Raw genomic sequence first — 26,370 nt, 5'->3', positions numbered from 1 at the left:
TCCTTACTCTAGCAACAGATTCACACAGCCCAAAGAAATAGCACTATCACAAGGCTGCCTTCTGCAACACTTTACAATATGAAAAGACAAGGGCAGCACTCAAAACACTCAGCAGATAAACTGTTGAACAAACTGTGCCATTTATTCTACAAATATGTACAGGCCCTATATATATATAAAATATACATATACATATGAATATACATATACATATTTAAAATGTGTATATATATATATATATATATATATATATAAACATATTATATATATATTATATGCATATATATATATGTCCATTAAGTGATGATTAGTACTGGAAGTATTTCTTTTGGGAAACAGAAACAGTTGTTTTCACACAAGGCAGGAGACAACCCATGCAGTCCTGGACCAAACTCAGTGAAAATCACTCACTGCCATTCCCTGGATATCTCACACAGACTGATCTCACAGCAAGAGCTGATGACATGAACCTCTGGCTAAAAGATGGTGCAAAGAATCTGGGCATGAGATGAACCTGCAAGCAGGAGGCAGAGAAGGATGCCCTGTTACACCTCCAAGCAGCAGCTTTGCACCTGTGACTGCAACCTGAGCTCTACCAGTACAACTGCAACAATTTCAGCACTAAATCCATACAGATTTTGTCACATGATAACAGCAACAGACATCAGGCATGCAGTTTGTCTATTTTCCCTGACGAGCATCAACCAAGTTTTTTTCTCGTGTTGTGGGCAATTCAGTCTAAGAATCATACAATGTGTGTCCTGGGCATATGTAGGATGTATGTTATCCATATATCCAGCCAAACAGACTCCTAGGCTGGAACCATCTCTATTACCTCATCAGCACATATTAGAGTTTGGATGCTCCTTTGAATTCTCCTTTGCAAATGAAGTAAAATGAAAACAATTAAAGCCCGCACAAAGCTAGGGCATTCTCATTTCCTCTGGCTAAACAGAAAATGAGTAGATTAATTTCAAGAATACTTGTACATGAGCACAAATGCCAGAAATCTCTATTTCCCCTTAGCAAGGCTTCTTTTCATGTTTTTTAATTTATTTACAAATCAAATATTCTTCAAGTGGGTATGTTTTACAGGATCCTCAAGAGTACCGTGAATGACAAACCAAAGGGCTAGAACTCCTTAAGTGATTATATAATCCAAGAGTTGCAAACCACTGGGATTTTACTGTATAACCCTGATGAGGATAAAAAGAAGCCCTGCATTATTAATGCTCTGTTTTCCTCTTTTTTTGACTCCAGCAAAGGCACTTACTCTGAAAGCTGTTCACTGAGAAGATGTTGGGATGATAGAATCCAGCCTTGCAAATACATTTGTAGGCTCCAAGCACAAATCCAAGGCCTTTAATTGGCATGCACTGTGAGAAAGGAAAAAAAATAAATGTCATGCAAATGATCACACAACTGTATACTCAGATGTACATTCAAGCATAAAAACATTACAAGATACTCAGCACAGACTTCTAAGAACAAATAGGCACTCCTTCCAGACTGACAGTATTTTCTCAGCATCTTTTCCCATAGTCATATATCACTCCAGTTTTTTTGCCTTGCTGTTCATCTCCAACAAACAGCAAAGACAGCTATAATCAAGCCTGTCCCACTTATAAACTGACCAAGAGACAAATCTGACTCTTGCACATAGGCAGGACATTAGACAGCTGTGTTTTTTTCCTGAAGGGTTTCCAGCACTTTTACCCAGCACAGCAGGATGGTTCCAGACAGCAGGAGCTCACACTATGTGAGGAAGAACATGAACACCTGCAGCCAAGCCCCAACCTTTTGCACATGCTGGTGCCCCCACAACAACAGCTAGCCCAGCTAAGAAAAAGACAATTACTTGTTAGAGAAAATGGCTGCAGACATAAATCTGACCTGGCTGAAAGTGCAAAAACCTATTCCAACAGGAGCCCCATACTTTTAAAATATCTTGTAATTTTTTGAAATAGCAATAACGTGAATCAAGTTTTACTTAAACTGAGCCTCACTCTTGCTTAGTTTTGACATCAGGTCAGCCACAGAAAATTTATTAGCATGACAGAACATCTATTAGACCATTTCGTACATCAAATGGACTTTGCCTAGTACAAAGGGAAGAAACAGTCCAGCAACGTAAAGGTAGAAACACTTGTACAATGATGATTGCCAGGATAGTTTATTTCACTTCATCAGATGAAAGTAGACTACTAGACTAGATGCCTTTCCCATGAGTATAGGTGTACCTACAGTGTAGGTGAGTATGAACTAGACACTAGCAGTTCCTCAGTGACCCATTGAATGATTTAACTAAAACAGCCTCTGTCCTCTCACCTCCATATTTTTCACTTGCTTGTGACCGTCTGTGACTTTAGGATATGTTTCAATATCTAACTGCCTGTGACTGGAAGGAAGATGCAGAGGACAGGGTTTAGTAAAAAATACCTGAGTATAAAGAAGTTAAACATACACCAAGAGAGGACAGTCTGCTCTGTAGACACTCAAGAAAAACTTGGAGAAAAATGCTAAGAGTTTCTTATCATCTCAAATTTCAGCTTTGTGACATAATTCTGACTGATGTTAGGGAAGTCACTTTGCTTTTCTTTGTCTCAATTCCCCTGACAGCATCATCTCTTCTCATACCCTTTGTCAGTCTGATGTCAGTGCAGGCAGTGCAGGCCTGCAGATGCTATTGGAAAACAACTAGTAAGTACGAAACTGGAATGCAAGAACACTGAAAATTCTTTCAGCCTTTGTATAAGAAAGAAAGAAGAAGAAAAAAAAAAAAAAAAAAAGAAAGAGAAGGCTCAAAGCTATTTTTTCCCCACACTTTATCTTCACCCTGCAGAAACGTGACTCTTGACAGGGTGGAGGGCAGGACAAACTGAAGTGGGATGAGTGTGTGTGCAAGTCCAATGATAGCCAAGCCTTTTCAACCAAGCACAGGAATGTAGTAAAAAGACTTTTTCAGAGAAAAATTCTCTTCAGCATTCTGGCTTCTTGCTTTGTAGGATGAAGGTACATGCTGCTCTAGAAGACAGCACTTTCTTTTTGAAGAAAAGGAAGAAAAGAAGTAGCTCCTATTGGATTATGTGAATGTGCAGCACCCCAAGTACTGTATTCATAATCCTTTGCCACTGAACAAATTTATAGAATCACAGAGTTGCTCATATCAACTATGCTGCAGGCTCACTAATCTGTTCTGCATTAAAAACAAATGCTTTACTGATCAATCTTTCACAAACATTCAATATCCACACCAAACAAAAACCTGAAGCTTTTATTTTATTGTCACTGACCAGTCTAGAACTTGAAAATGGACAAAACACTCCAAATGCTGTTATCTTTCATTGGTCTAGGACATTACTCTTTTTTCTAGAATTTGGCAGCTGTAATACAGCTTAAAAAACATCAGTCAAATTGTTTTTTGCAGTCCACATGATCCCAGGTAAGCATGCAATGTTGGTCAGAATATCATGTTGACAGGTAGGTTGGAGAGAAGGAGAGAAAGAAGCCTACATCCCTCTAGATGCAATTTCAGACTGAAAGTCCATTGTGCTCAACATTGCATGGAAACATAACAATATACAGCCTGATTTTTTAAAAGAAATTGCAGCACCTAAACAGGAAAATCACTACAAGGTAAAAAAAAGGGAAAAATACTTTCTCTGGAAAGAAAAAAATTCACTCTTTTTACAAAAGATTTAACAGATAATATTTTTTTAACCAATGGTGACAAACACTATGGTGAAAAGGGTAATAAGTAAACTGTTTTCTGGTGTACAAAAGGAGTTTAGCAAAGAAAGTCTAGATTTTTGTTATGTTTATTTACAGATAGAGGCTTTTCCTGGCTGTCCATAGGTGAATCTATGTGACACATAGCAGGCACAAGCAAGCAGCTTTTGTCCTTGCCCTGACAAGTGGCACCTGGCTCCAGTGGCCCCAGTGGCAGACTTTGAGCTCAAGCCTTGCAGAGCCTTGAGCCTAGCTCAGCCCCCAGGATTGGATTTGGGCTTCAGACCCTCAGGAGCACAGAAACTGAGTGACACACAGCAGGCTCTGTAGACACAGCCAGTAAAATATTAATCCGCTGCTAAATTACTTAAGATTTGATTCATACAGAACTTGGCATTGAATAAAAACAGATGTGTGAAAAATATCTGCTTCTACACAAGCAAAAAAAAAAAAAAAAAAAAAAAAACAAAAAAAAAAAACAAAAAAAAAGAAGCATAAAACTGACCTGGTTTCAAATTTCATTATAAATGGGCAAGCACAGTTCTGGGAATAAACCCACCATATTCCTGAGTATTTTTGCCTCATCAGTAGTCATCAGCTTTTAAAAAAATCATACTTTAATCAATTCATAAAAGCAGCTGCCTTAGGTTGGATCAGAAGCCCCAATTAGGCTTGCATCACACCTCCAGTGTGCCAGCAGCCAGTGTTGAGGCAAACAGTGAAAGATGCAGGTGGCTATTGAGTGATCCTGCACCGATCTGCCCTTCAGGACACCAGCTCCTAAATGGAATTTGTATCGCTTTAACTTCCAGCTCTTATAGATGGCTTGGTTACAATTAAGATCAGCTTTATCATCATGTTTGCTACAGAAAGAGTAATAGGTGTCTTTAGAATTCACAGAGCGCATTTATTCCACCTGCCTGTTCCCTGGTATTATATTTTTAGCTTTACAGCTAAAAATAGCTTTTTAGCTTTTTAGTATTAGTATAATGTATCAACTGCCAAGCTTTTTATAGTAAGTTTTAAATCATACATTCAGACCAAAAAAACCCTTAAATATTTCATGAATATTTATCTTGAGAATATTTATAAACAAATAGCTCTTGAATCAACACAAGATTCTGACACATTTAAACACAGCATCTAAACCAGTTTTTTAGAAGTTGGTATTGGTTAAATTTTATGCTGCTTGTTGTAAATGAAAGTTGGTAAAAGCTATTGTGATAAAGATTATCTCTGTTGGAAAGAAAATAAACCCTTCAAATAACCTGTACAATTGCTTTGGAAGTCTGAGCCAAATCTTGTGGCACAAGAGAGACAAAGCCCTTCATCAGATGTGATTAGTCAGAAACCAAGTGATGAAGTATTCAGCAGACACTCAAAGCAGGTGAGACATCCAGAAGGGGAGAACAGGGCAAAACCAAACAAGTAGTTTAAGAGAAAACACGTGGCATCATGTCCCACATCTAATTTAGACACTCAGATAAAGAACTAAACAAATCCATACTGTGACATTCTGGAGCAGAGGGGACAAGCCAGAAATTTTCCAATTTAAGAAAAAAAAAAAAGAGAAAGAAAATAAAACAACAACAAAAAATACTAAAAATAGAGCCAGCCTTGAGTTGGGATACTTCAAGCTTTTCAAAGAGCAGCTTTCAAAATCTGTATTTCCACATGCATAAAGCAATGAGAATGTCTCCCTTTTCTGAAGTCAACTCCTTGTTCAAAGGACATACTAAGAGCAATGTCATGATAGATAAAGCACAACAAAGATAATACAAGTAAGCCAATGTTTCTTTGCTCTGGTTAGGGGCAGCACATAAAGGATTTCTAGAAAATGCAATGTATAGAGTAATTTTGTACCTGGCACACAATAGCAGCTGGAGCAGGTTGGTGTCCTGCAAAACCCCAGGAGGATTTTTCTGATACTGTTTACCACTCAAGTCAAGCACACTCACTCATTAAAAAAACCCAAAAGAACAAATAACAAAAACCAAATAAACAACAAAAAACCCCATCAAACCAAACAAATCCCCCACACAACACCTAATAATAAAAAAAAAACAGGAAAGAAAAAGAAGATAAAAGCCAAAAGTCAGTGTCAGCTCTGCAGCTCTGTCATTGAAAAGGCTTTAACCATTGTCTTGTCTCTTTTTTTTGCATGTACCCGTCAAGACAGAGTGTTGTGTTACACTGTGTTTGCAGCCTCACAACGAGCAGTGAGCACATCCACACATCCAAGAACCTCGTGCATCACCTGGAAAGCCCTGCTTGCCTCCAGAGACCTTGGGAGGCAGCCAGCTTACCAATCACACTACTCATTAACTTCTGTTTTCAAACACAACACTTAGGTTCAAAGAGACAGGACAGGGTTGGCCACTCTATACTTTTACTGCAGGGTTACTTAGGCCCCTGTAGCTCTTATCCTCCTTTCTGAATGCATTGGTGGAGTTAATTACTTTTTATATTCAAGTTAAAAATGTGTTTTCCAGCAACAAGAGACTTAGAATAACATTGAGTTGCTCAAATCTGAGTCCATCAAAACACAGCAATAGCTGATCTTATTCAGCTTAGAGCAAATGTAGTTGTCAGGACAATATTTGTCTTTATAGTTTGATGCTTTCCTAAAAATTCTTCAATGCTTTTTAATTTTATTTTTCATTATTCTGATTTTCTTAAGCAGAGGATGAGAATAAACAGGGATGGAAAGGAGCCTCAGATCATTCATTCAAATAATGGTGACACATGACTACTGACAAACCATGAGCAGAAAAGTTAATGTCATTCACTAAATGTAAGGGACTGTAGAGTCCTTAACATCTAGTTAACCTCTTTTGAAATGTGTCTCAGTTTGGTGATCAGGCTGCATGTTTGAGGATACATAGGATTGACTCCCTTCTGGTTCTCCTCTTCCTCACTTGCACAATGATGTTATCAGCCCATTGGTGGACAAACACTGCAAAATCTGCAAGCACTAGTGAAAAAAATAATGGTGGAAATGGAGCATTTTGCAAAGAAATGAAGAGAGGAGACTAGAAATATGTGTGAATCATAGTATCTTCTTAGAAGATGGTGAAAGGGGAGTAAGTTTAATTGAGGAGTGTTGAAAGCAGGTTATATGGGGGCCATGGTGGGGATGAGGAGCAGAAAACTCATCAACAGCTGTTGTCATGGACATGGAGAACCTGTGGTCAGCTTACAAACTAAGGATCCACAGTCAGGATCCTTCCCAGACAAATAAAACTATAACAATTGCAGGAGTTTTCAGAAGGTGGGTAGCTAGGACACTCATAGGTTCTCAGCAACGATATTTTTAACACAGATTTTTCATTACTGCTGAAAATACCTGTGCAGTCTACAAGCAGACTACTTTAAAAATCAAAATCTCTCTATCTGATAGTCTGGAATTGACATTGATAACCTGAATATTATTTTAGAACACATCAAACTTTGCGTCTGATTAATATACTAAACAATAAAATTACAATGTCTCCTCTCCTAGAAAACTGCACTGCAATTACAGGGGAACCTGTTAACAGACACCAAAGGGACTGAGAATTTTATAGCCATTAAATAATGCAGTGTAATTAATTTGAAGGCACTTTCTCAGAGCTACATATCCTTGGCTTTGAAGATGAGTTAAGATATTTTTCACCATTAGCACAGGTTAAACTTCATTTAGAGCAAAGTTTAATTCATTTCCTCAGTGTCTTAACTAAGAGAAAATTCTCTTCATACTGTCTCTCTAATCCTTTCTTCCTAATACTAGGGTAATTGCAAGCTCTAGACATGGGCAATACTGGAAATATCAAACATTATCTGCACAATACCTTCCAGAAGCTGTCAAGTAACATGCTAAAACACACAGAGGTTCTTTACCTCTGGATGTCTGGTTCTGCCAGCTACTTCTGCATTCATCTGTAGCTTGGCAGCAACTGCTCCAAAGTTTGCCTGGAAGATGAGCCACACAGTGAGACAGGGGATTAAGAAAGCTTGCCAAAATCTGCAAGAATGTGAGTAATTTCCGAAATCATTCAAGGAGGGGGATGGAGAGGAAAGCTGTATCTATTCCTGACCCTACAAAAGATGCAATGTTTTAAGAAAATTTAAGACATGCAGAAACCTTTAACTTTGCTCTATGACAATACAAACTATTTCCATTCTGAAATCCATTCTGCACATTTATAAACTTTATTAAAAATATGCATTTACAGTACTAAAAACAGACTTTCACATTTTCTTCTAAAGGCCAATAAGAAATACTAGAATAGTCAATCCACCCAGTAACTCATCAAGACAATAGTGGTGCTTAAGCACAGAAAACTTACTCAGAATAGGAAAAAGTAACAGGGGGTTGGGGTGCACAGGAATTGCACAGCTTATCTCAGAGAAGGGCACAGCCAAACATCCAGGAGACTGCACCATTCTTTGGAAAGAATCTGACTCTTGAAGTGCTTCCAGCATGGACAGCCTGCTCACCCTGCTAGCAGGAAAGGGAAAAAATTTCCTATGGTTCATCCAAAAGCTAACAAATAGCTGCTATGATCAGTAGGTAATTTAGATGCATAATTCAAAGAGGAGAATAAAATGGTAGAACACAGTGCATGATATCTTAATGGACACTGCTAAACGAACATTTTCTAGCTAGCAGATGTATTTGTCATTTATATTGCATTTCATAGCAACCATTCATGTAATTACTTCTTTATTCCTAAAACAGGATTTTTAGGCTGACTGCACACACTAGAAAGACATAAATAACCACATTGAAAAGATCTGCAACAGTTTGAGTCTGTTATCCCAGCCCGCCATCACTTTCTGGATTTACTGCATGGCTCCAGACAGTGCAGCAGGGGTTAGAAACTATCTAAGTTCCCACAAACTTCATGCAAATAACATCCTACTGGAAAAGAGAGACTCTCTGAGTGTCCCTGCTGAGGGGGAGACTACATGACAAGGACATATCTTTTATCAGACACCAGAGAATGCTCTTTGAGCATGCCACAGTCACAAGGAAAGCTTTAGCTGGCACTGGTGCTGTCTTAGACATCAGTGAACAGCATAACATCATCATAGACAAACTCAGGAAGTGTGGGCTGGATGAGGGGACAGAGAAGTGGATTAAGAACTGGCTGAATGGCAGGTCTCAGAGGGTGATAATCAGTGGCACAGGGTCTAGTTGGAGGCCTAGTGTCATCCCCTGGGTCACTAGTGGTATCCCCTGGGGGATTGTTTAGTTTATTCACCAATGGCTTGGATGAAGGGGCAGAGGCCTCCTCAGCAAGGTCACTGTCAACACAGAGCTGGGAGGAGGGGCTGATACCCCAGAGAGTTGTGCAGCCCTTCAGAGGGACCTTGACAGGTTGGAGAGATGGACAGAGAGAGACTGACTGAAATACAACAAGGGCAAGTCCTCAAGAATCATCTGTACACAATCCTGTGCAATGTGCTCTAGAAATACCCAGGCTGAGCAGGGAGTTTGGGCCAGATAACACACTGTGGTTCCTTCCAACCTGACCCATTCTGTGATCTGTGATAAGAAAACATATTAGGAAATCAGGCTATAATAATCTGATGTTCCTGTTCCTTGGTATTCAGCCCATCTTTAGGACTTGGCCTATTTTTCCAGAGGTTTTGACTACTCAAGGCTGCCAGGAGTCTTGAGTTGCGTCCAACTGGGCAAAGTTAAATAAATTATGTTCCAAGTTACAAAATTAACTCTTACTGAAACTCTACTTGAGGATTTTGTGTAAAAGCTGGTCGAGAAGACAACTATATAAAGGCTCAAATTTAAATATATTTGGTCAATTTTACACCATTTTATAGTAGTGTCACATTAGACAGAAATTGAAGGAAAACACCCACCTCACTAGTACTTGAATGAAGACACAGCATCTTGTACTACAAAACAGAGCCTGACACAGTTAATTGCAGGAGTCTTTCTGTCCATTTGCTGGTCATTGGTGAAACTAAATTCTCTGCTATGTTCTGCCTAGCAGCAGCATGCATTTTAAAAATATTTTTCTTCAATTTGAGAGGACAGCCAAATCCTGCAGCAGAGTGGTTGCTCTGTCCACAACCTGATCAATATCCTTTTATTAATTTTGCTTCATTCTGGACTGTAACCTCTACAGTTTGACAATGTGTCAACTCGTCAAGAAAGGTACTCTTTCTTACAAGATACTACCAGAATATGGGTTTTTCTACTTGTCAAGCATATTTCCATGTTCAGGCACAAATCTCCCATCCTCAGGATTGGAATGCCTCAGAATTAAAGTTCAGAGCACAGTTTCTGGGTTTAAGCATGATCTAAAGTCTGTTAAATTACAGATTCTCCTTGACTGCTTTCCATCCCACAGTGAGAGGAAGCACCATATTGTTGCTGTCAGAAAAAGATCCTCTCCAAATCCCACTGCTTGACAGCAACAGCCTCACACTGATCTCCACAGCCTGGAGCTGCACACTCACTCATTACGAGGCACAAGTCCCACAGAGGTGCTCTATGCCCCACTAGCACCATGAAAACAGAGCACCCACTATTTGCCAGCTGTTGATAGCTCATTCCACCTCTTCTTCAGCACTAGGCAAGCACAAGAGTTTTTAAAAATGCTTTGGGCAAGACAGTTAAACTTTTGAGCAACAAATCAGAAGCAAAATGTAATAAAAACCTAATATGAAACAGAAATGCACTTGATAAATTAATACCTGTCTAGTTGCTTACTGCTTCTCATCCAGGACAACCCAGAGATCAGCCAGTAAAATGAAACCTGCCTTTTGCTCTGAATGCTTGCATTTTTTTCCTGTAACTTTTATCGATTTGATGAAAAATATTCTAATTTTGAGTAGTAACTGTTCTATAGTCAAGTCCTCACTTCAAGGTCTAAGGCTAGCCAGAGGGTTGGTAATCAAGCCCCATGTATGAAGCCATCATATTCTAGACAGACACCTTGAAAATATTTCCTCTATTCTTCTGCTTCACTTATTTCAAATCTAGATTGTTACTTTTTGTCCAAAGCCAATGTAGCCTTGATGACTCATGTCTCACTCCTCCATTGCCTTCTGGAGCTGGAGGGTTTGGCCATGAATGCAAATTCCTTAGAATTTCATTCTAAATGTCTGCTTTTGGTATTTAATGATGCTTCTCTCTGCCCATCATTATTTTTCCTTCAGGCTTGCACTTACTCCAACAAGGCTATTCCTGTGCCCTGGTGATTAAGAGACACTTTTTCCTGTTCTACTTGACTGCCATTTCCAGCCCAAGCTGAGCTCCTCCTTCATACAAGGCTACAGCCTTCCTTCATTTAACATTAGGAAAGCCACACACTGTAAAGCTGTTCTCTGAAAGTCACAGTGTCACACAAGCTTTGATACAGCCATATAAAGAGCATTCAGACTAAGAATAAGGGTTGTGTCCAGATATCCATAGGATGGAAATATGCCCTTGTCCTGTCCCTAACAGGGAGTCCCTGTGTCACAGTTCTCTCACATCCACAGGAGTTCTAAGTGGGTGTCTGCTGGATCACATCACCCACAGCTTACCTGCTCCCAGAGCCCTGCAGGGGCTTTGGCACAGTGTTATGCCAGGGAATCCATGGAACAGCCCAGACTCATACATGTGCCAAAGTGGCTTAAAATGTTGGTAGCAGCCCTCCTCTGCTGTGAGATCTTTAAGCAGGACAGCTTTCTTCATATGAAGTACAGATTCCTGCACTGAGAGCTCCAGCCTTCTTCTGCTATGAACCTATAGTATAACTGATTTTTACCAGAAGTGCAGCCACATTTAATCAATCTCCTGAGATGCATAACACTATACATTCCAAAACTATGGTTAAGTTCAAATGTAGGCTGGAAGGATGAAAAAAATATACTTTTTTTCTTTTTCAATTTGTTCAGTACTGTGCTTTCCCTTAGTTCAGCAATGCCCTGTTTTTGAGCCAAGGTCCCAAACCTTGGGACAGATTGCCCAGTTCCAGAATGAGTTCCCTGCTAACCAAAACAGCAGATGGCCACACCACAGAGATAGATGATGATGTTCCGGCTTGCAGCACAAAGCTAAAGCAGAGCATCAATCTCTGGAACCAGAGACTCTGGAACTTTCTATTCCTTCTCCTGGTAGGATAACTACTGTTAATACTATTTGAAACACACGTGACTGCAAATTTGGAAACCAATTTCCTAGGAATCATTAAGAGTGTCAGAACAACCAGCAAGTTTACTTGCACTGTAATTATTTCTTCCTCAAGCACTGGCAAGAAGTGGCAGAAGAGCAACAAACGCTAAAACTCAGGAATCAAAGTGGCCCTCAGGCAGAACAGTACCTATCACTCACCAATTCTATTTAATGCATGAAAACAGGGCTTAATGAATAACAAAAAACATAGTACATCATCTGAAGAGAAAGCAAGCTGGAGTTTTCTCTCCATTACTCAGCAACTGGCAGGAGCTGATTCACAAAGCATGATGGACTGGATCTTTTTGACATTGTCAAAATTAAAAGTGAAATTGTTTTCAATTATGAATTATAGAAATGTCCCTTTTGTTTTCAGAGGTCTTAGAAATGGTGAAACAGCATCTGGTAGCAGTACACTGTAGACATATAAACCTCAGTAGACAATAGGATGCTTGGAAGAGTTTGCTTCAGACTAAACAAAATGTCAAGTTTACTTTCCATCCGACAGAGTAAACTCATTTTTATTGGAAGCACTACAGAAATAGCACCAAAGACTGCCAGCCCTAATGTGACACAGGGGTGTGCACACAGCCATCCACCCTCACCCTCTATTATTATTTTTTAGCTATCATTTTGAAGTAACTTGAAGATGTGGCAACAGTTACCACTTCTACCCACCAGCAAAAATCCTGGAGACTAGCAAAGCTACAGCCGAGACAAATCCATGTGGAAACAAGTCCTTTCACATATCCATAGATTTTTATTGGTAACATGTAGAAGTTATAAAGGTCACAGTGGAAAAGGAACCAACTTACAGGTTAAGAGAGAAAATTTTTGCTTGGTAACTTCATTAACATGCACTTTAAAGGCATCAGATTTTGTTTCATATTTATAAATAAATACTGCTTGCAGTTTCCTGGGTTAACAATTCCAAAACAATGATATTATAGCACAGAGGCTTGTAAAATTCCCTTACTATTATGTTGCTCTGTTATTGTCCTTTCATCTCTTATTCTACAAAACACAACACATTGCTAAGGGCATGGGACTTGTGACCCACTTCCCCAGAAAAGCCTCCCACCTCATCCCCAGGAACAGCACAGACTCTCCATTTGCCTCACTCCAACAGACTCGTATTTCAAACACTTACAAAGCAAGACACAAGCCCAGGACCCAGTCCGTTTAGTCTGAAGAGCCTTTCCAGTTTAAATACATTTTCCCAATCTTCTAAAAGTGCAAAAAGGACTCAAACTGGGTCTTCCAGATTTCTATCCTGAGACTTGAAAAATTCCATCTCAACCATTCACTTTATTAAAACAAACAAACAAAGAAACAAACACAAACACAAACCACCAGGTAAATTGTATTAAGATGTTTCTGCATGGTAAGCAAATTATAAACCAGCTAAGTTTTCAGGCAAGAGCTTCTATGGAATTTCCTTGAGTCTGAACAAACTCTCAAAAAATGCTGTTATTGCTTCACAGATTCCAGGAAACTTCTGAATTCTATATATCAAAGTTGTAATTCTATAATACAGTGAATACAATCCCATAATATGGTAACTATACCCAAAAGTTCAATCTTAGTTATCTTATTATAGGATTGCATTCACTGTATTATAGAATTACAAAACTGCATGAATGGACCATGGCAGAAGCTTATGGTGAAATCCTACTCTCTCTCATATCAACCTTTCAGTGAGTCAGCTACAGAATATGCAATGAAAACCCTAAAACCCAGAGGCAAAGTTTTGAAAGCTCAAAAAATTCAGAAACATCAGAGGAAAAAGCAAAGTGTTCTCTCTTGGCAGCCTGAGAGCCTTGCAGTGCCTGCGAGCTTCCAGGTCAAGTTCAGAGGTTCTTGGTAAGGTTCAAAATGCTCAGAAGTTCATAATGGTCACTCCAGGTTAAATGCTTCCACAGACTGTCAAGGTGACCTACCTACTAACAATCCTTACTCATCTCTCACCAGGAAAATGTTTCCTTTACTTATTTACAGGCTTCTTTCTCACTTATCTGGTAGATGATAGGTCTTTTCCTTATCTATGGACTTCTCTGAAGTGGGGAACTTTCTTTTTTGATCCCACTTTCAAATTCTCAAGACATTTCAAGATTAGGGATTTCATATAGCCTTGTACCATGAGGAATGTTTTGGTGAAGTAGTATACATACCAGGCTGTTTAGTCAGCATCATACCCAAAGGGAAATAAGAAGGGGGGAAAAAAAAACAACTCTAATGCAAATATTTTTAAAGTATTCCTATGACATGCAAAAAGCCACCTGATAAGCTAAATTGTACTTAGGTTTTGCTATCTTTTGAGACTTTTAAGTTGCTTATAATTATTCTTACCTGTAAAAAAAAACCCTAAACACTTACTCTTGGTAGTGATGCTGGTACTGACTGAGCAAGTTATAGATACTAAAATTAATTATTTTCAAATTAAATCAAATTTGGGAAACACATTGGGATGCACTCAGCATTTGGCTACTTTTCAAATTACAATCCCCCATTTTTATAGACTTGTGGTAGAGCGATTAGTTTTGTGAACATGAAGTTCCCTGTGTAAGGACCAAGGAAAGAAGTGAGTGGGCAATTAAACACCCCCACATACAGAACACATCCCTGCAGCAGCAGCCAGGTGAGTGCTAGTGCCCCTTCCTCTGCCCCCAGCTGCCACATGTGAGACAGGAGAAGGGAGGGCCTGCACACACTGCACCCATCAGGCTTTTCTCCTACAGTTTCCACAGCTACAAAACAGAACACAGAAACTATCTTCACCTGCACTCTTTAGCACTTTACAAAATTTTACCCAGGTATCCATACAAACTATTACTATTCTCAAAACTGTCTTTCGTCCTAGAAATATGCCACAGCCTCCTCAGCCACATCTCCTAACTAACTCCTATTATAAAACTCCAAAATAAATACACAGAAAGGGAAAAAAAATCTCGTCTTGTACTAATCTCTTAGCAATAAAAGTAAACACTACCATTAATTTACAATAATAAATATGAATTATATAAATCTACATGATTACCAACCATATAAAGCTAATATAAAAAAGGACCCCATTCAGTATCTTCCTCCCTCATACCTCTTGTAGCCTCTAAATCTTCCTGACAAAGCCATTTATCCTGTGCTGCTGAACCCCAAACTAAAACTGTGTAAACATATTTGAAAGGCAAACCAGCTTTTAGTGGCATATCAAAAGCAGCTGAAAATACACAGCAGTTCATAGAAAAGAACAATTCTACAGAAATGATTAGTGGCTATTTTCAGAATCACAATAATATGCATAGATCTGCACAACAAAAGACATATACAGTCCTTGTCACATGATGTTTATTGTAAGAGACACTTGAAAGACAAAATGAGAAGGATCCAACTCTATTCTATTTGCCCATATTTTAAATAAACCAAAATTCCAGTGACTCCAGTGCTTCCAGTCACCTCACTGAAATTACTGGCTAATGATGCTTGAATCAAACCCACTTTGTCTCCCTCTGCTTTTAATTTATACCCAGATTCTTTAATATGAATTCATTTGTTGAGAATATTAAGAAGTTATAAAACCTAAAGAATGAAGATCACCTCAGCATTAAGTGCCACCTTTGACACCAGCTTCCAGCAGATTCCAGAAGGATGAGAAAGTAGGGCAGCTCTGCTACTATTGCCAATTAACAAATAACACTCGTTAAGCCACATGAGCTCCCTGGTCCCCACCAAATTCCATCTTCATCAATGAATACTTTCCTAAAACTGTTTAATGCCAAAATCTTCCTTTTCAATCCACAGCTTGAGCAAGCCCCTCTCCTAGCTGTAAACTGCAAACTTGCCTTGAGGTTCCAGCCAATTGCCAAGTTCTGCCATTGAAACAGCTGCATTTCTGTGTTAGCAGGTGGGGGAAAATTCCTGGGCTCTTCTTGAACTCAATAAAGTGGATTGTGGGATCTCTGAGGGAGGAAGAGAATTATACAATTGTGCTTTCCATGAAAATCAAAGATCCTTTGGAAAATTTATTTATAGTATCACTCGAGTTTACAGTAAAAGTAGCCTCAGAATACAATCACAGAATGGTTAAGGTTGGAAGGGGCCACTGGAAGTCTTTGGTCCAGCCTCCCTGCTTAAGCAGGTTCCCCTAGATCACATTAATTGGGGCTGTGACCAGATGGTTCTTGAGTATCTCCAGTGAGGGAGACTCCACACCCTCTCTGGGCAGCCTGTTCCAGTGCATGGTCATCACACAGCAAAGTTCTTCTCACATTCAGGTGGAACTTACGCACATAAGTTAGGGTTGTTGCCTTCTGTGCTATGCCTGACTCCCAGTTTATTAGACAACAAAAAGAGATATTAAATTGCAAAATCCTCTGAAAAAAGCAGCTTCACTGGCAGAACTGACAGCCCAGAGATGCCTTTTCCCTATCAGTAAATCTGCAAGTTTTTACACAGCAGTAACACTCACCTGAGCTGTGAGAATTTCCCCTTCATCACCCCTATCTCTCTGTAGACAGCATCCTCTCCCTTTACTGTGTAAATCCACAGTGCTTTTCATGCCCAGCTCATTTTTCATGAGAGCTGCCTGCAGGGCTGGAAATGCCATCTGCACCAAAGCACAGGTTGGGTTTGCCCTCTCCCCCTAATGTCTGCAGCCCGTTTGCTGCCTTGGGAGGTTTCCCTACCTGCACAACCTGAAATTGTGCCAGTTAAAACTCTCTCCTTCCCACTTCACATAGTCCTCTGTTCTACTTTTCAATTCAGTCCAAGATATGCTTCTCAATTTATACAAAAACTGGTGGAAAGTCACTAAACATTTTTAGGCAACCACCCTGGAATTCACATTCCTTACACATCTCCTTGACTGGATGTGTTAGCAGCTCCTTAGAAATGAAAATCATTCGAATATTCCTATTAGGATTACATTTCAGATTTCAGTCTGGATTCAAAATTTCATCCTTTAAAATAACTGCAGAATTCTATTACACCCTTTCATGGAGCTAAGAAGTACTCTGCACTTGGAGACACTAACTTGAGATAGACTTTCTGCTAATTTGAGAAGGAGAAAATACTCTTAAGACAAGTAGGTGTCATGGCTGCATATGTCTTATGGCTACTTATAAAGAAATACTTTCTTTGCATGAGAGAGTCTGCCATCTTCCCTATCCTGATTTGCTTCTTATGCTGGAATAACCCCGTGGATTCTCATGGTTGCTTTGCTGGTGTAATAAACTACCAAAACGAGCAAGGCAAATAAAATACAGTTCTAAAATAAGGTGTGTAACAAAGCTGTTATCCTGTGAAGATGTCAAGTGTTTCTCAGATTTTGGAGGATCATTTATACAAATATTTAAGCCCTCAAAGCCAAAACATTTACCAATCATTTAGACATAATCATCTTGTCACTTACACAGAGCTCAACAAACATGTCATTGGGGAAACCCCACAGTGTAATTAACGTTGTGTTGAATGACAGCTGAAGAAAAACATTATAAGCAGCCTCATTCAAACCTGAAAGGCAGTATCTGCTATGTCAACACTTGCTTCACCAGGAAGATTGATTTTCCCCATTATTATTCTTAACTGTACACATGTACCTTTCAGTTTGATTTCACTGGCTATTTTAATCATAGTTTGAGGTTTTCTGTTTGGCAGTGCAGTGCAAAGTTTTATTCTCAGGAAAACAAGAGATCAAGCCCACTGCCCAAGAGCACAGTTGAGATCTGATGGTCAGAATCGAGAAGAAAGAAAGGAAAACTTACTATAATTTTTATTAACTTTCAATTTTGTAGGTAAAATTTTCAGAACGTAACCAACAGTAAAAAAAACCAAACTAAATAGTAAATGCTGGTTCCACTCCAATATTCATTATATTTTTCTAAATGTGCTGTCCAGTTTTCTGAAGGAACTGTAGACCCCAAAGCTCTTTTTCTGTCAGTGTTGTGAAATTTCATAGAGCAAAGCAAATTGCAGTCATGTTTACCTGGGTTATAATACATTTCCTCTACATTAACTGCAGAGATGCAAGCAGATCTATCTGTCAATGTACCATTTTAAAATATAGACACAACTGTTCTCTGAGCAGCACAGATCTAGAGAGATGCATCAAAGTCTCACCAGCGTATCTGAATGCTGCATAAAGTACTATTAGTGTCTGATTAAATATTAATTACAAGAATGTAGTTGAACAGCATTTAACTGGGGAAAGGCCATCAGCAAATCGCATTTTTTCTGCCAAAAAATACCTAGCACAGCACTATGTTACTTTCTGCCCTATTTAATGTGGATCAGAAGGAGGTAGTGAGTGGTCTGAAAGCATCAGTCCCACCCAGTGGCAAAGGCAGTCCATGGTCCTCCCCAATTTAACCAGAGAGAATCCTGCCTAAAAAGCATGCCTGAGAGATGTAAGTATTATTTATTCCAACAAGAGCAAGAGGAAAATGTTCAGTTCCAAAGAGTTCCAACAGCAGAGATGCTCCTGACCTCCCCTGAGCTCCCCCTCCCTCCTGCCTGATGGAGGTTTGGGCTCCTCCTTCTCACCCTCCTGCCTGTTTGGGGCCCCTGCTGACTACACAGGGACCATAGCCATCCTTCTTCAGGAGCAAAGGACCATCTCTCCAGCTATCCACACACGTTTCCTGCAGTCAGCAGATCAAACTGAAGACCCTTCCCACACCTCCTGTCATGCTCAGCTGCTTCATGCCCTATCCTACAGATGTGTACCAGTCTGCCTGCAAGTGCTGATGGCAATGCAGCTGTGACACCACTTTTTCCCTAACAAACCTATGTCGTGTAAGGGATGTATCCCAAATACTTGAATTCTACCAACTGAGGAGAGCAGAACCAGGGCCTCCATTGAAAAATGGGGGCCATTCTTATTTTGCTAACTTACACCTACGAGACATGGACTGAAGGAAAGCTCTAGCACTAACTTAGGTCAGGGCTGAGCAAATACTTTTCTACTGCTACTTGCAAAATAAAAATTGTCTGGGTCATATTTAAATTATTTAACTGTCTGAATCCACTCCAGTGAAAAAATACTGCTGAGAAGAAGGAGAGCTTAAATTTTGTATGATTAAAACACAGATTCAATAATGGCTGCAGAACTGGGCACTGAAAAGCCAAGAGAACCTACACCTACCATCGAACTGTAGGCACCACAGCTGCAGGTCCTTCTCTTGTGTTTAAGGACTCCAACTTGCATCTCCCATCTCCAGAGAATGCTCCAGAGTTATTCTGGAAGTAGCTTGTCTCAGATTCAATAGAGCAATGTAAAATAATGATCTCTGGGCATTTTAGTTCAGGTGTCTGAATGTGTCTTAGAAAAAGCACCTCATCTCTCAAATGCACCCTTTAGCTACCAGCAGCTAATCCATTCACACCTCCTTGGTGCTTCCAAGCCTCATGGCAGCACTCTAAGTAATTTATTAACTGACACTTAGTAGGGTGTAGTTGAAGTGTCCCATTTCCTCACACCAAAAAACCCTGTTACATTTTTTATCACACACTTCCCTCCTCAAGGTGCCCTCTCAGTTTTCACATTTCACCAGAGCACTGAAATATTTTATAGCACTCATGAGAGCGCTGGATGGCAGAGACACATGATCCCTGCCCAAGGAACTCACAGCCTGGAGAAGCAGGCAGGGACAAGGCAGCAGGATAGCAGAAGCAGTCAGTGTCAGAATTTCTAAGTTCTGCGATATGCCCTTCCCAGGCTTTTGCCTGGGAATTCACTCAGTGCTACATACTCTCCTGTCTGCCTTCTAGAGCACTTGTCTTTCAGAAAGAGGCATCTTCACAGTTCTGAGCTGCATCTGCAGAAATTACTCTGCTGATCAATTTTTTACATTTCTTAATTTCCTTCAGAATCTTTTTCTGCTTCTGACTTTTCCTTTCTTTTCAATTCTGTCATTAGATCAGTTTGATATGATTACCATTTTTGATTAATGAATTAAGGACAAACTCCAAAAACACTGTTCTTCCCAATAACACAGGTTACATGAATTGCTTAAGAGTTAAGCAGTCATCAAGCAGAAGTTTATGGGAGCTATTTTGCAAAGGAACTACACAATCTAAAAAGAACAGCAACTTAGAAGGCATCTTTATGTTGGCTGGAGAAGCTGGGCATCCTCAGGCAGGATGAACCAGCACCCTTCAACCCCAAACAACTTCTGTCCACCTCTCCAGGCACTTTGTCTCCAGAGATCTGTATCACACTTAGAGCATTTTTGTGTCATCAGAGCAGCTGCTAATGGAGAGCTGGCAAGCTCCAAGGGAAATAGAAACAAGGTGTGTAGGCTGATAGAGCACCACCACACTAAGCACTCCCAAGGGCTCTGTGGGAAATGCTTCTCCCACCTGGGCTCTGTAAGAAACAGTGCTGCAAATAGAATCACATGCAGAAGTATGAAACAACACCTGGGGACAGAATCTGAGAATGTTTTTTCAGTCTACTCACTCTTTGCTTGCTGCTGCTGTAAATACACCTGAAATTGCCCCATGTGATCCAACTTCTTCAGTTTCTGCACTGGCTTTTACAGTAACAGAACCAGCTGAGTGTGTTATTTTTTATTTTAGCTGTTGCCTCTGCATTAAATAGGTTATATTGAATGCTGAGGGACAATGAACAAAAAAGATTTCTTCTTAAAAGCTGTCAGTGTAAGATTAGTCTGCTAAGAGATAAATGCCAGGGAATCTCACACTGGGCAGCCTGGATTCAGGCACTCTGGAAATGCAGACACCCTGGGAGAGCACAGGCTTTTCATTGCAGATACACTGGATCCTAGCTTTCACTTGTAATAATTTGTTACTGCTCATCTCCATAGAAATGAAAGGAGTTACATATTTTTAAATAACTGCTTTAGAATTTTCAAACCTATCTTACAATTTAAAGCATTCAACCTGTGTTATCTAAGCTGCTAAAGCAGAGAAGTAAACAAACCAGTATGAGTCCCCTTTCTTTTCCTAAGGTATTTTTATGTTCTGCGTACTTCAATTTTTAGCAATACACTTTTTAAACTGATAAATGGAGATCTACAAGAGTACATCTACATCTAAGACTACTGTGCCATTTCCCAGGAGTCACAGGGAAGAGTTTAAATTTTCTTCTGTAGTGTTGCCCTCCTTTTCTTTCCTATGTTTTTCGACTTCTTATTGTGGTACTTGAAAACAAAACTGACCAACAAAGCCCAACAATTAATTCCAAAAGCAGTGATTGCAACAGAAAGTTGGTCTAATAGATTTTAAATAGGCTAGTGCTCCAATGTCCCTGCCTCACACAGTCAACAGCCATAAATTCTAACTCATTCTTTGAAATCAGAAGCAGGTTGCTGATGCAGACAGATCCAGTTTCACCTGGGAAGTAAATGAGGTGAAGTCATTGCATGGGAGAGAAGAAAAATACATCCAGCTGACTATGCAGCATTTAACTCAATGGCTCCCTAAAGGGAAGCATCAACAGCAGGGGTGCAGCTGACAAGTGAAATGCTGTTTTGTGTAACACTTTACTACCCACTGGTGTGCTATAGGAATAGAAAATCGTCAAAAGGCCACAGAGGAACAGAGCTCCATCAAAGCAATCTGCAGAGGTACCTTTTGTGATTAGCAGGCAAGAATTTAGCAAGCTCATGCGATGGCACAAAGCTTTGTCCCTTGAATTTTGTTAGAAATTAGTTTTCCGAAAAAGGCTTGTCCAGGCTGCACAGTGCCTTATAGCATTGACAGATTATAAAGTCCCTGCTCTTAGACCTTAGACTATATAAAGGGTGCTTGGCAATAGGGTTTCTTCTACTCTGGATGCCATTGTTACCATCTAAAAAAAATCTCTACAGTCAGTACAATGAAGGAAGTCTGGTTTCTTAAGAGATGTACCTCATCTTTCACTGTGAGCTCTACTTCAATCATCTCACGTGGCTGACAACATCTCCTGCCTGAAACATATGAAGTCACTCCACACCTTTCACCTCATGGAGAGCTTCCCCTTTCCTCCACTCCTTTCTTTTCATAAAACACATAAGACCAGAACATATTTGTGACTTCACTGTCATTGGCAAACAGCTCAATATTTTTTTGTGAGATGACCTGACAGTCACACAACATGGTTGGTGAATACATCTTTTCTGTGGGAATCCAGGCTAAAATTACAGCAGAAATACATCCAACAATAACACAGTCTCCCCCTGCCCCTGTCACTCACAGACCTAGGTTGTTGTGCTTATTGCCCACTGAGCTATGAGACGGTCCCAGCTCAACCTGGACTGACCTCTGAAACACTTCCGAGTGGACTTCCAGTTTAGTAAAATTGTGATATTGGAATGTGTTGACAAATTTGACATGGTCTGATTCTCTTTATCCCAGGGCTGCACGGACAGCTCTATTTCAGCACTTCTTTACTGTTGAGCTTGTAGATTTCTGCAATCACAACTTCAACTGTGTGACCTGGATAGAAAAGTGATTGTAGAAAGATGGAATTTTCTTATATGTTTGATATTTTATCAGTTAGAAGAAATCATCAGAAAAAAACCCACCAAACACATAATTCTTCTTAGAATTATCTCTACCACAGCTTCCACATTTCGTAGATTGGGTCATCTCACTACAGCTAATCAAGAGCACGTCTCCTGTGTCCAGCACCACCACTTCAGTGAAGTACATCAGATAAAACTCATTACATTAGCACACTAATAGCTGCTGCAAGTACCCAACAACAGAAATTAGATGGGCACCTGCTGATTGATGGTATCTCGAAAAGACAAAGAATTGCCCAAAACTTTGAAAGACACAGAACTGCCCAAAACTTGCTTTCTGAGCAAGGGGATTATAAAATAATTTCCAATCATTTCAAAGCAGACACAAAGCAAGGATCATTATACAATCCAAATTGCTTATCAATCGTCAATTAATTTGATTATCAGCAGCAGAAACCAGCTTCCTGAGCAAAATTTATCCAACAGCCTCACCATTAGATACTCTATCCTTCCCTCAACAACAACAACAACAACAACAACAACAACAACAACAACAACAACAACAAAGCATTCATAATTGCCATAATTGTTTCTTCATGAACCCCCTTCCCAAGCAGGGAGATCACTCATCTGCAGTATAAAAGAATCTGACCTAAATCCAAGTGTCCAATACAAAGTAGCCTAAACAGTTTAGTTAGTACCACTACCCTTTAGTAAGTACTCCCAGCCAAAAACCACATTAGCATTTGATCCATCATCTGCCACCTTTGCAGCCTTGACAGCAAGCTGAGCAGCTATGACCTGCATCATGCCAATTTGAGAATCACTGGAAATTTCCTCACAGCTGGGGGACTGCTGCACCTTGTTGAGACAGACATTGTTAATCAGAGTGTCCTCAACCTTGCCAAGGCTGCAGATGCAACTTTATGGATATAATATGAGAATGGACTACAGAAAAACACTTATGAACAAAAATGTGCTTTCTAGTCTCATTTTCCTGATGGATTCCATTCAAGACATTCTGGTTTGCTATGTTTAAAAGCAAGCACACAGCAAGAAATCTATATTCTTTCTCCAACATATGAGGAATATTTCTTTGCTGTTCTCTAAGCACTGCAACAATGGTGTCAAAAGATTTCTAGGAGAAATAGAAGTCAGAGTCTAGGGCACAGCAACATCTATTTTCTTTTTCCTCTTAGTAACTCCCCAGGGTTTTAACAATTATTAGATGCCTTCACTAAGGAAGAGTTTCAATGCCAGAACAGAAACACATAAATAGCAAGGAAAACATAGGAATTGAAGTATCAATTCACTAAGGAAATTTCATAATTTTAAAAAAATAAAATAAAGTTCAAGGTTGAGTAAATCAATATTGGGTTTTGCCATTATCCTTACTGACAGAGGAAAATGTCTTTCATTTGTGTGCTGCTACTCCTTCCGGTGAAAATACAGGTAACACATTTGCATTTGTGTTTAGCTTTCTGTTTGAACTTAAGACTTGCTTTTTGGTGTATTGGGAAATTCTAATAACACTCTAACAAGATTTCTAATTAGCAGATATGTATTTAAACTTTCAGCTAAATTAAGGTGGGTTTTTGGTTTGGGAATTACATGATTTTTCATTTAATTTCTCAGTGGATGTGGACTGAAAGCACACAATGCTGATACTTCTCTAGAAGTGACTATCATTAAGAGGATTTAAATTTTATATCCCTTCTTCATATTTGATTAAGCAGTTAAAAAAAATCATTTACTCAGAATAAAGTGCTTATATTAGGACCATTTTTTTGTATCACTCTCATAAATAAGAAGTCATGCTTTCTTTAACTCTACCAATATAAATAGCTATCATTCCAAATACACATTATCTTTATCATTCATAAGAATTGTTATAAATAATTAAATAGAAATTTGATATATTTTCATAACATTTTCACATAATACTGTGGAATAATTAAAAGCTTCAATGAATCTTCTATTATTTAAACACCCACATATAAACAGCTAAACAGTTTACCGAAAGAAACAACGGTGCATGCAATGAAAACCAAATGACAAATGCCTAATAGCTGGATATTTGTAAGATAAATAAGAGTACAGAACATATGAGACAAATGTGTTCCAAGAAAACCAACAGAGATTGCTTGAATTTGGAATATTACATTATGGAGAAAACCAAGAAAAAACCATATCTACCAAGTCAATTTCTAAAACAAACCTGTACATTTTTCAGATCTTTTTCAGTTCTAGTATGCATGAAATAAAAGAATAAAAAATTTGTGCAATAAAGAATTTAAATCAAATACATTCCAAGTTAGTAGTAAAACCCCTCTTGCCTTATGTTTGAAACAAGCTTTAAACCAATATCAACATGAAGACACCACAGATTTCTGCAGAAAAATAGTTCATAGCATCCTGTTTTCTTTTTGCCTTACTAGATAATTGGTTGCACAACATCTTTGCTGGTTTTTTTTTCTCCTTTCCCATTTCATCACTCCTTTACACTGCTAGACTAAGGTTACTCAAGTAGTGGTAGTTTTCTTCTTTTGCTTTTTTTTCTTCCCTCACAAGATTAATTGCATATTTATAGATACCACAAATCTTTCCCAGACCATATGGGAATAACTTCAGTCTGCCCCAGGATCATTTCTGTCATTATTGGCTACTCATTCCCATTAGAAGCTGTTACCCATCCTGTTATTCATCATAAAAGTGAAATCCAGTGTTACCTATGCAATGCTTCACAGTCATGCTGGGGTTTGTCTCCTGCCATTTGAGCAATTTGTGGAAGCAACAAGACCACCATTAAGTTTTCAGAGAAACTCTGTTCATTCAAATGATGCAAGCAAGTCATCTCACTCACAGATGTATTACACATAATTCTACCAGCTGTATTATTAGACTGCCAGGAGTATCATTATGTATCTAAACCAGTGATTTTGGAGTGTGGAAACCAGAATCATGAGAGATCATTGGTCTCTCTGCCATCACTTCTAGACCAAAAAATAAATCATCTTTCTGTACTTAGAATGCTTTACTTGCAGAAGGCATGAGTCTGTCTCACACACAATATCTACCTGGCACTTCAAGGGACTGCAGTGTGCACTGTGACCAGTTTGCCCCCAGTTCTGACCAGCTCTGCTGCAGCTGCTGACTGATGGGAAGGAGCAATTAACTACTCACTGGGTGTTTTTAGTCCCAGCCCTGCCTCATACCATGGCTCCCAGGAGCCCCCTTGCTCAGTCACAGTTCCTTCCTATGGGGGACATCAGTCAGAAAGGCTGCTCCTGGGAAAGCTGGGGAGAACAAGCTGCAGCCTCACTTCCCTCTTGTGATTCCCTTTGTTTTCTGATTTTTCCAACACAGCTCACCAAGATGTACCATGCCAGCAGGTGAGGACCATTCCTGATGACCATCTTGTGACACTCAGGGGACATGCCAGCCTTGGTCTCCATTGCAGACTCTGGACTGTCCTTTCACAGCCCTGCCATTACCTACATTTCTGAATGCCCTGCACTGGGCTCCTTTTCCTACCATTTTCTCAAGTTATATACCATAAACATTACACCTCTACTTGCTCTGAATTTCATGACTGATTGTTCCATTACAAATTGCATTCAGCGGTATCCTGTTGCCATTTCCAACTAAATTATCTGGACTTCTTTTAATTTATTTTTTCACATAGCAATAGAATTTCTAGGATAGCTTGTCTGATCACATCTACCTCCACCCCACAGTCCTGAAATTCACTGTTCTGCATCTGCTTTATCTCACAGGAGAAGCAAGGAGAGAAATTTAGGATGGATCACCAAACACTGAGACAAACAAAAGAATCACACAATAGTGTCTGTAATTGTGCAAGTCCAAGGCTGTTGCCTCTTCTTCATTCAGGACACAGGTTAAACCTGGATTTGGGACAAATCTCAGTGCTGACAGTGCCTGCTTTCTGAGTAACCTTCATTTGCTGCTGCAGTTGAGCAGGACACTGAAAATGAGGCAAATGTGAGAGGT

At 39.4% G+C, this 26,370-nt stretch overlaps 1 protein-coding gene across 1 annotated transcript in view; it reads right to left on the bottom strand.

Moving 5' to 3' along the window:
- GPR158 (G protein-coupled receptor 158) overlaps positions 1 to 26,370 on the bottom strand; it is a 180,792-nt gene that overhangs the window by 100,390 nt on the left and 54,032 nt on the right. The window contains exon 3 of the mRNA XM_056483286.1: positions 1,274 to 1,376. Within this exon, the coding sequence (XP_056339261.1) occupies positions 1,274 to 1,376 (103 nt within the window). The remainder of the gene's footprint in view (positions 1 to 1,273; positions 1,377 to 26,370) is intronic.

The sequence above is a fragment of the Oenanthe melanoleuca genome, chromosome 2 (assembly GCF_029582105.1).
Source record: "Oenanthe melanoleuca isolate GR-GAL-2019-014 chromosome 2, OMel1.0, whole genome shotgun sequence".
Lineage (NCBI taxonomy): Eukaryota > Metazoa > Chordata > Aves > Passeriformes > Muscicapidae > Oenanthe > Oenanthe melanoleuca.
The sequence above is the reverse complement of the archived record's forward strand: the minus strand, read 5'-3'. Positions and strand labels throughout refer to the sequence as shown.